Source organism: Camellia sinensis, chromosome 5, assembly GCF_055761805.1.
Source record: "Camellia sinensis isolate YWXY chromosome 5, ASM5576180v1, whole genome shotgun sequence".
In the NCBI taxonomy this organism is placed as follows: domain Eukaryota; kingdom Viridiplantae; phylum Streptophyta; class Magnoliopsida; order Ericales; family Theaceae; genus Camellia; species Camellia sinensis.
The window spans coordinates 158,648,734-158,660,250 of NC_138965.1; the positions used below are offsets into that span (position 1 = coordinate 158,648,734).

The 11,517-nt window shown below is 32.8% G+C and overlaps 1 protein-coding gene across 1 annotated transcript; it reads right to left on the reverse strand.

Moving 5' to 3' along the window:
- Nucleotides 1-8,027: 8,027 nt before the first annotated feature.
- Nucleotides 8,028-9,783, reverse strand: LOC114297988 (uncharacterized). Its single transcript, XM_082872259.1, has 3 exons — nt 9,250-9,783; nt 8,904-9,123; nt 8,028-8,563 (listed from the first exon to the last, which is right to left on the reverse strand). The coding sequence occupies exons 1-3, from the start codon at nt 9,781-9,783 to the stop codon at nt 8,028-8,030; spliced, it is 1,290 nt and encodes a 429-aa protein (XP_082728385.1).
- Nucleotides 9,784-11,517: the final 1,734 nt, after the last annotated feature.

Sequence of the window (11,517 nt, forward strand, 5' to 3'; positions counted from 1 at the left end):
GGATATTGATATCGGCCACAAATGTTTGGTCGATCGGCACTGTAGATGGCCGACCGGTCATATCTTCTTGCAGAAACCTGTTTTGACAGCAGCAGAGGACAGACAAGGCACGGCAATGCATTTTCAAAGCAATGTTTGCACCACCACCCTCCCTATCATTTTTAAGACTCAAGGGAGCATGGTACTCGACCCTCGGACTACCAATCACGCATTTCAATGCATGATGGCCCAAAGAAGCCAAAGTGTGCAATTTCAATATGGAATGAAATGCACAAAACAAATAATGGGCCCCAACCTCTATCATAATCAGTTCAAGAGGCATGGGATGCATGCAATGCTATGCAACCTAAGTATGCAAGCTAAGCATGCAAATGTGCAATGTGTCAAACATGCAAAATGCAATGTAACAAACATGGAACAAGGCCAAATATGCAACAACATACAAGGCAAGCATGCAACAACATGCTAGGATGGTCTTGAACCGAAGTGGACAGCCCTCAAGTAGGCCCAAAACAGTGGCCAAAATGATGCAACAAAAGCATGAAAACACACACACAAGTATGCATGCACAAGGGCCTAAACATGGAGCATAAGCCATCAACTCTTCAAAGCATGAAAGGGATGGAAAATGCAAGTATGCAAACATGGAACATGGACTGAAATATGGTCTCCAATGATGCCAAATCATGAGAACAAGCCAAGTAAAGCATGCTAGTGAACCACGCACCCAAAGCTAACAAGCTAGAATGCAAAGAGACCATATGAAACATGTTGAGCATGACCAAAGAAACTGAAAACAAAGCTAAAGCATACTAAAACACGCATAAAAGCTTCACAAAGCTTGGCCAAAATCATGCTAGAACAAGGGTCAAAGCCTAAAGCATGTTAAGGCAAATTCATGGCATTACAAGACAAGTATGTAAGGCATGCATGGTGTGTCTAAACCAAGTAAAAAACAATGCTATATTATGGCAAAATAAGCACAAATAACACTTAAGACATGGCCAACATGAATTTAAAAATGGTGCTCACACATGAGGCTAAAATGGCACTTTTTAAAGACAACAAGAGAAGGGATGGCCCTCTCCTTCTTAGGAGCTTAAGACACCATCCTCACCACTGAAATCTCTCAAGATTTCAGTGGTGGGGAGGCCCAAACAAGGTGGTCCCGAAGCTCACCAAAAATAGCACAAAATGGGGCCAAACAAGGCCTAAGGGGGGGTAAACAACCCCAAACACAAAAGTGATCTAAACAAACTTAAAAAGGAGCTCAAAAGAAGACTTTTTTCAGTTTATGACAAAGCTCGAAAATGCTTCTAAGTATAGCTAAAAGATGATGCAAAATAAAGACCAAAAGAGGGTAAAGTATGTTACCCTTGTAGCCAAAAGGGGACAGCAGCTTCTTGGTCCAGAAAACTAGTCCCTTAGCCTCTGAAAATGGCCTCCAAGATGCTTAGAGTGATGGTGGAGGTGTTAGGATAGGAGGTGGTGTGTAATGGAGTCAAGAACTAAGCACTTTGAAGCTAAAATGTAGAGATATCAAGAGAGATATATGTTTTTGTCTTGGACAAATTTCTTGGAACGCTTGCAATGGAAGAGGAGCTCTTCTTTTATAGAGGAAGAAGGGTCCAAGCTTGGAGCAAAAGGGCCAAGAAAGCCAAGCTTCTTGGAGAAGCTAGACAAAAGGGCCAAGCTTCTTGGAGAAACTAGAACAAAGATTCAAAAGGTTCAAGCTTCCTCAAGAAGCTAAAACCAAGGATTCAAAAGGTTCAAGCTTCCTCAAGAAGCTAGAATCAAGGGTTCAAAAGGTTCAAGCTTCCTCAAAAAGCTAAAACCAAGGGTTCAAAAGGTTCAAACCCCCCTCAAGAAAAGGTCTCGACCAGAAAAAGTGGCCGATTGACCAAAATCAGTGGCCGGCCGACCATCAATAGTGCCGACCGGCCATCACCAATGGTTGGTGGCAAAGAAACAAGGCCGGTGGCCTCAAGCCATGGCCGGTGAGGTGTGGGGATGGCCTACAAGCTATTTCCCACCCTCAGAAACAAAACAACAAGTATTTGATGCAAAACCAAACACAAAACAAACAAGTCGAGAGGTCTTGAGGTAAGGCGTGTAGCCGAAACCTTCGAGAACTCAAGACGAACACAAACAAGGGTAATCATCGAGTGTTCAAACGATGACGTCCAAGTCTTAAGGACGGTCAAAAATGGGGTGTCTACATGTTCATGTATATACGTATGAAAAATCTTTTCGCATACAGACTCACAGCTCATTGGACATTGTTTATTTACTGTTTTGGCTTTCGCCATGCCCCTGTACTCTGTATTACTGTCTTACTGTTAAGCAGGCCTTCAGTAATCTCGGATTACTAGCCGGTTACGGTGCTAAACCCATAGGGGCGGGTTTGGGTCGTGACAAAAATGCTAGCTTAGGTTAACCTTGTGCCGAGCTGGGTGAGGCTGGCTCCTCAGCCGACTTCAAGCTCGGTCAACGCCGTAAGGACATCGTACTCTTAGACCGATCAACCCATCAGTCACTGGCTCGGCCGTATACTGCGGCCCGTCTTCATTCTACTCGGCTCTCACTTTCAATCCAAACCACACCTAGCTTGCTTGTTCCTGCGGTTCAAGCATGGCCTACTTTGGTACGAAACCGAAAACAACATAGGTTCAACTTGGCCCAACACTATGTCATGTGTTGATTTAGCTCGGCTCAACATCACGTCCGTCCAACATTAAGGCCGTGTTGGATTTAGCTTGACCCATTATTCGACACAAATCTCTCTCCCAACTTTAAAGTCAAATCAAAATATATTAATTTATCATATTACCCCTTTTATTCTCATTATTAAATATATTTATAATTATTTTAAATAGTAATTTTGGAATTCTCTAGAGGTTTATGTTTTGACTTTTCAAAATGGATAAATATTTTAGAACATCCACATACACAAAAACAAAAAAAAAAATAAAATAATAATAATAATATAATAGAACGGAGGGAGTAGTACTTCAGTACTAATTCATAAAGACGTGAAGAAGTTCTCTAAAAAATAATTAAAAAAAACTATCAAAATTGCATTAATTTTTAAGATTTATGATATAGTAAATTTGGGAAAATCATTAAATAATTTTGAAACATCACATGGTCATCATACTATAAACCAATTACTAATTACTTAATTATATATTGTTCTTTTATTCCTAACATAAATCGTGAGTCCCTATCCCTTTCTAGCAATCAAAACCTTATATAGCACTACATGTCCATACTCCGGGAATACTAACTAATCACCAGTAAATTTGTTAGCCTTCATTTGGAATGTGGGTTGACTTTTTGACTATTTTAGGAGTGATTTAGAAAGTTGTTAAAAGTTGATTTTTTGACTTTTTTGTCTTTTGTATGTAAAAACTGTAATAAGTGATGTGACCTAAAATAGATTAAAGTTAAAAGTTAGATTTTAACTAGTTTCCCAAATTACCCTTTAGTAAAGATGGAAAAAAAGTAATTTATTAACTTATTTAAATTACATTATTTTTTTATTTTTTATAAACCTTTTCATAATAAACCAATAAAATTTTGGGGCCTAGGGCCCTATTTATTTTGGGAGATAAAGGATGGACTGAGATTGAGATAGAGGTAAGATCCACTGATGTTGTGTTTATTTTGGGGGGACTTACCAGCCTGTCCCATTGAAACAAATTAATACCCATTAAGTCCTACCCTATTTCAGTTTCCAATTTTACCTCTCAATGTCACACCACATGTGTGAAGCAAAGAAGATATCACAGGCTCTCCCTTGTGCGCGTGACACACACGCTCCTTCTCAATTGTTCTGATTTTGAAACTATTCTGAGGCAATTTGCGATTTGGAAATCGAAACAAATGAAGAGATTTTTCCTAAATCTCTCATCGTTTCCAAAGAAATCACCTTTGTTTCGATCTATATTCTGATTCTGAACAGATCCCCAGCAAATCTTCCACCGTTTCGATCTATATTTCCTGTTTAGTTTGTCTTCAACAAACATGCGAATCAAACGTGAGTCGTATTCATCTTCCGTTCTTCTTTTATAATTATAATTAAGTGATATTCAACTTCATAATAATCACATCTTCATTTGCTTTACAATAATAGATTTGCATATTTTGCCCAATTCAGTGAGAAAATTTGCTATAAGAATGATAGATTTGCTTAATTTTCTTAATTGAATAATAAAATTTGTTATAATAATGGATTTGATTCCCTTCTTCTTTCATAACTATAATTGAGTTATAAAATTCGACTTGAAGCTATTTTCAATGTGTATCAAACAGTATTAATTTATGATTGATATTCAACTTCATAATAATCACATCTTCATGTTCATTTGCTATACAATGATGGATTTGCTTATTTTTGCTAATTCAGAGATAAAATTTGATATACAATAACAGATTTGCTTACTTTGCCCAATTCAGTGAGGAAATTTGCTGTAAGAATGATAGGTTTGCTTAATTTTTCTAATTGAGTGATAAAATTTGTTATAATGATGGATTTGCTTCTCTTTTTATTTCATAACTATGGATTTGCTTCCCTTCTTATTTCATAACTATAATTGAGTAATAAAATTTGACTTGAAGCTATTTTCAATGTGTATTATACAGTATTAATTTATGAGTGATATTCAATTTCATAATAATCACATCTCATGTTCATTTGCTATACAATGATGGATTTGCTTACTTTTGCTAATTCAATGATAAAATTTGATATACAATGACAGATTTGCTTACTTTGCCCAATTCAGTGATAAAATTTGCTATAAGAATAATAGATTTGCTTAATTTTCCTAATTGAGTGATAAAATTTGTTATAATGATAGAGTTGCCTCCCTCCATCTCTCATAACTATAATTGAGTGATACAATTCGACTTGAAGCTATTTTCAATTTGTACCATACAGTATTAATATATGAGCGATATTTAACTTCATAATAATCACATCTTCATGTTCATTTCCTATACAATGATAGATTTGCTTACTTTTGCTAATCCAGTGATAAAATTTGCTATATAATGCCAGATTTGCTTACTTTGCCCAAATCAGTGACAAAATTTGCTATAAGAATGATAAATTTGCTTAATTTTCCTAATTGAGTGATAAAAGTTGTTATAATGATGGATTTGTTTCCCTTCTTTTTCAACAAACATGCGAATTAAACGTGAGTCGTATTCATCTTCCGTTCTTCTTTTATAACTATAATTAAGTGATATTCAACTTCATAATAATCACATCTTCATGTTCATTTGCTATACAATAACAAATTTGCTTATTTTGCCCAATTCAGTGAGAAAATTTGCTATAAGAATGATAGATTTGCTTAATTTTCTTAATTGAGTGATAAAATTTGTTATAATGATGGATTTGATTCCCTTCTTCTTTCATAACTATAATTAAGTGATAAAATTCAACTTGAAACTATTTTCAATGTGTATCATACAGTATTAATTTATTAGTGATATTCAACTTCATAATAATCATATCTTCCTGTTCATTTGCCATACAATAATGGATTTGTTTACTTTTGCTAATTCAGTGATAAAATTTGCTATACAATGACAAATTTGCTTACTCTGCCTAATTCAGTGATAAAATTTGCAATAAGAATGATAGATTTGCTTAATTTTCCTAATTAAGTGATAACATTTGCTATACAATGACGAATTTCCTTACTTTGCCTAATTTAGTGATAAAAATTGTTATAACAATGATAGATTTGCTTAATTTTCCTAATTCAGAGAGAGTTATCAACAGTCCACAATAAGAAGACACTTCGTAAGTTGATCAATAACAAAACACTCCTATAAAAAAAAAATGCAACGAAACCAAATTATAATATTTTGTTTTCAAAATGTTTTTGCAGGCTTGATTGTGGAATCATTGTTTGCTATATCATGAGACAATATGTTTTCAGCAACAACATAATGTCTACTTTTTTCAAAGAAGAATGCAATCAATTGAGAGCCGATATATTAACTATCTTCTTGACTGAACAACAAACTGCTCAACAATAAATAGTTGATGAAAACATTGATAACTTGCCTCCGCAATAATCAACAGATCTGGAAGAAAAGTAAACATTTTGCTTGTTTGTTTGTTACACTAATCAACAGATTTGGAAGAAAAGAAAACATTTTGCTTGTTTGTTTGTTACAGTGTAATAAAAAGGAAACATTAATTCATTTAGTTGTTAGAATGTGAATACTTCATACATTTGACTTGTTTGGTTGTTACAGTGTTATCTATATTTTGATCATTTTGATTCGTACTTTACTTCAATAAATATTATAATGCTTGGTCGTTACAATGTTAAAATTACAAACAATACACTAAATGAAAATTCAGTCTTTTTTAGCTATATTTTTACCAGATCTGGCTTTGATATCAGTCTTACTTTATGCTTAATAGCAAGTTTGAATCCCTTTATTTACTAACATGACATTTTTTTTACACTGATAAATTTATCGCTGTTCAAACTAACAAAAATCAGCAACTCTCACTCTCTCTCTCATTCTTTTTCCCTAATTCAAGTAAACAAAACAATATAAAAAATAATAAACAATTTATCTAAATTGAAAATTAAAACACAAATACTATTACATTGTCCAAATTGAGAATTAAAACACTGTTGCAATTTGTAGATATTTTCAAGTTTGGGAATTAATGTAAGAACATGCCATTCTGGGTATATGGAGTGGAGATAAAGTTCTAACAGTAAATCCAAAAAAACAAACCATACATACATTTTAACATTTAACTCTAAGAACCAATTATTTATGAAAAAATATGATCTTATTCAAAACCTGATGATAAACTATTGCATCTAAAGCATTTCTTAGACTGAAATTTTGAACAATTTAATCTGAAAATAAATTGTAAACTCGAAATATTTTGCTTCAAGGATCCCACTGATAGTTAATTGCATAGTGGCAGTAATGTAGCACAGATTGGGAAACTTAGTCCCAAACTACCTACAATTGATTTTTCTTGAGTTTAAGCCACTGATAAATTTATCACTGTAAAAAAGAACATTTGGTTGGATATGACAATGATAAATTTATCAACCACTGATATAAATGTAATAAACCATCAACTCTTTCCATACAGTCAGTTATAAATTTATCATTTTTAAAAATAACAAAATTCAGCAACCCCATTAATGTTTGATTATTTCCTTCAGACAATAGTAAATTTATCACTCTTAAAAAAACATAATCCACCAACTCATTCAAACCAACCAGGGATAAATTTATCACTGTATAAAACACCAAAAACATCAACTACATTTAACCAAAATCAAAAAATATAAATCTGTAAAACTTAATCTTGTAAAAATATCAACAAAAAATATAATTTCCGTTCAAAAATTCCTCAATCATCCAATGCAACTACTGAAATGATGTATCTTTCAAAAAATACTCAAACATTCAATGCAAGTAACACCTCTCAACTCTCAACAAAAGTAATTCAATTAAAATCAATACAACTAAAGAAAGCTTCTTTATATGTCTTTCGATTATGAGTTCCCATCTTTCCACACCTACTGCACCTAATTCTCTTGATCAGCCCTTCGAAGGTATTCTCTCTGTTCTTGGACGTCCAACTGGTTTCTTACAAAGAAGAGGTAAAATAACATCATCATCAAGAACTACATTTGGCTTCCACATACTTGGAACTGGATAGATAGAATGCGAATAAGAATCACAATAACTACGAACATGGTAGTAATCATCAAGAAAACAATTCAGATCCTTCTCACTCGTCTTTATAGCATAAAAATCATGTTTGCAAGGAAAAGAATCAATTTCCAACAATCGACAAGAACAAGACTGTTTCCCAATATCAACCATAACTGAATATCCAATTGGATTTCATGAATATCATCGCTACATTTCTTAACTATCCATGCATTTGTATCATTAAAAGCTTCTTCCAACTTTTTCTCTGCAAAAGGACAAACAATACAATTCCACTTATTTCCAACTTCTCACCTTTTTGAAAATTGCTCCATTCGTTTCACCCATATAGCATCAACAAGATTAGTTGAAAACAAATGGTGCTTATCTCTAATCCATGAATTAAAAGATTCTGCAGCATTTGTACACATTTCACCATACCTCTTGCCTTGAAAATAAGCATTACACCAACACTCATTAGGCAAATCCTCAAGAAACTTTTGAACATTACGACCACAATGACCCTTAAATTCTTCAAATAGCTCATTAAACAACTCAATAATAGGAGCATATGCACATCTACTAAAAGGAGTGAGCAAATACTCTTTAGATTTGCGACTCTTCACTGACAAATAAGTCTTCAAGTTTGTTTTCAAATGCATTGGACAAAAAGAATGAGAAGAAAACGAAAAGACCTTAGCTAAAGCTTTCAGCAAACCGCCATGTCGATCAATAACAAACGTAATATCCCTTTCCGGAGTCAAAATAACAAATAACTTTGACAAGAACCAATGCCAATTGTCATAATGTTCACTATCAACAATGACAAAACATAATGGATATAAACCTTCAAACAAAATATATACACATTATTTGTAACAAATAAAAAAGATTACAAAACAAAAGCAAAACACAAAGTATATAACATATAGTACTAACCATAGATAACTTTATCACTGTATTACTACAACAATTCAATAAAAACATACAACATATAGAATCAAAGCATAATAAATTTATCACTGTATAAATATAAAAATTTAACACAAGTATACAGCATACAAAAGTATACAGCATAAATTTATCACTAATTGATTGATCATACTCAATAATCAAGACTCTCCAGTAACAAAAATGATAAAATTATCATTGTTTTAATAATAATAACAAATAGACACAGAATATACCTTGGTTACTGTCTTTTTTCGTAGCAGCCAATAAACAACCTTTGTGTCTTCCTTTCAAGAAAGTTTTATCAAGCATCAACATAGGCCGATAATACTTGAAACCATAAATACATGCCTCAAAAGCGAAAAACAAGCATTTGAAATGTCTTCCTTTACTATCAATATCAAATTTCATATCAAAAACACTCCCCGGATTACAATCATTAGCGGTATCAACATACTAACAAAGATCGTCAAATGAAGATGAATAGTCACCAAAAACAACATCCCTTGTTTTTTCAACACCCATCCAAGCTCTCCGATAAGAAACTTATATTCCATAATAGTCCTTGAAATCACAAACCACCTCACTAACTGATGTCAAAGCCTTATTACGAATCTCACTTGAAATTAGCCCACCAATTATACTCGAAGTCATCCTAGTATGTTTAATTGTACGAAAAGAAGATCCACACGTATGAACATCATCAAATTGTTTAATAACAAGAGCTTTATTAGAATTTTTCACTCTAGCATGCATGCTCCATAAACATCCCAAATCAGCCCTTCTCTTACAATGAATAGTGACACGATCCTTGTCATTCTTAACAAAATCAAAATCAAAACTAGAATGAATAGAATACTTTGACAACGCATCTCGAAATTCAACAACTCCTTGAGCAAACCTTTGACCCACTCCTTTTATACAATTAACCCACCTATCGAAGAGCAAAGGTTTCCGTTGATTTGAATAAAATGAAGGCAAAATATCAGTTTCACAAACAACACTATTGCTACTACCAGCTTCACCATCACAAATCATATAACTTTCACCCAAAGAACAACACTTAACAAAAACATCAATACGATGAATATCACAAGAAAGTGCGAGTCCAACCATAACCTCCAAATCCTCTTCACTTTATAGACCATAATAAGAATGTACGAGCATTGAATACGATATATTCAAAGAACTACTAACTAACTCACTCCACTTTGCACACAATTTATATACTAAATCCTTGAAATTAAATCCATCATTATACTTGATAACCAATGTCACACCTCTAAATTTGCACATAAGAAACAAAAAAAATTTCAGCACCATAAATCTTGCAACAAGCAACAATTATATTTTAGCAAACAACTCAAACAACCTAGAGCAAAATCTAATACAGTGATAGAATTATCAACCAACTCAAACACATCCAAAAATCAACAATGATAAATTTAACAATTAACACTACCTAAGACCAAGAGCATGAACAATGAATAAGGCTTACACTTATTGGGCATGGTAACTCGATTTGAATCTTACCATTATACTATGCAACTTTTTCATCTCATATTCCTATACTCGCTGATAAATTTATCAGTGTTGAAAAAGTTAATCCAACAATACCCCCAAACTACTCAGTGATAAAATTATCACTGTAGAAAATCACATATCAACACCTGTGTTCAACCAAAACAATTTTGTAACGAAAAAAAAAAATCTAATATTCATTACATGTACATATCTCAAAGTTTTCAATATCATGATAAAAATACAAATTCAATCGCAGAAATAATAGAATAACAACAATATCATAAACAAAATCCAAATCACAAACTCAAACTAAAAAACACCAAAACATTGAAATTGAAATCAAAATCAAACATACCAGTTGAGCTCTATCCACAAAATCGCAAATCACAAAATCTAACTATACACCAAACGCGAAATCACAAAACACGAAGATTCACAGATTTATAAAAAGCAAAACGCAAATCACAAATCACAAATCGAGCTCCCTCCATGAGATCACAAATCGCAAAATCCAAATATACACCAAGCGCGAAATCACAAATTACGAAGCTCCACAATAATGCATTAACAAATCGCGAAATTCCATAAAAATCCAAATCACAAACCCAAACCCAAACTCACATTACAGTATTTTGATGGCAAAAATCAAATAGAAACGTGCCAAAACAGGGGAAAACAAAACAGGGGTAAAACAGGTACAAAAAAAAGACTCCAGTACCTATTGGTGCACAACATCAATATTCAGGACTAAGAATGGAATAACTATAAAAAGTAGGACCGGCCAATAAAAAACCCTTTATTTTGAGAGATGAAGTGGGGATTGAGATGGACATCCATATTAGGATTAGCCATGGAGAGGGGATTAAGATAGTGGTGGGAGAGTTATTTTTTATTTTTTTACTTTTACATGTTAAGTATTTTTTTTGAACATTAATATTTAATGTTTTATATTTTTTATTAAGTAAAAATCATAATTTTATTTATTTTAATATTTTATATTTCTTTTATAAGATTATAATTTTATAATTTTTACATTAATAACTATTATCAAAATAATGGGTTGTTTGGGATAACCTATATAAGTGCATTTTTTTTCTTTTTACAAAAAAATGTACAAAAAAATAGAAAGATAATGTGATGAAAAAAAGATAAAAAGATAAAAAAAATAGATTATTTTCAACTTCCCAAACTTAGCCTAAATATAATTTTATTTAATACTCTCCCGGCGAATTCTTTCGGGGCATTTCCCTAAATAAGCCAAAATACTAATTCAATTCCCAAACTAAGCCTAGTTTTGAAAGAATTCTCAAAATAGGCTAAAACGTG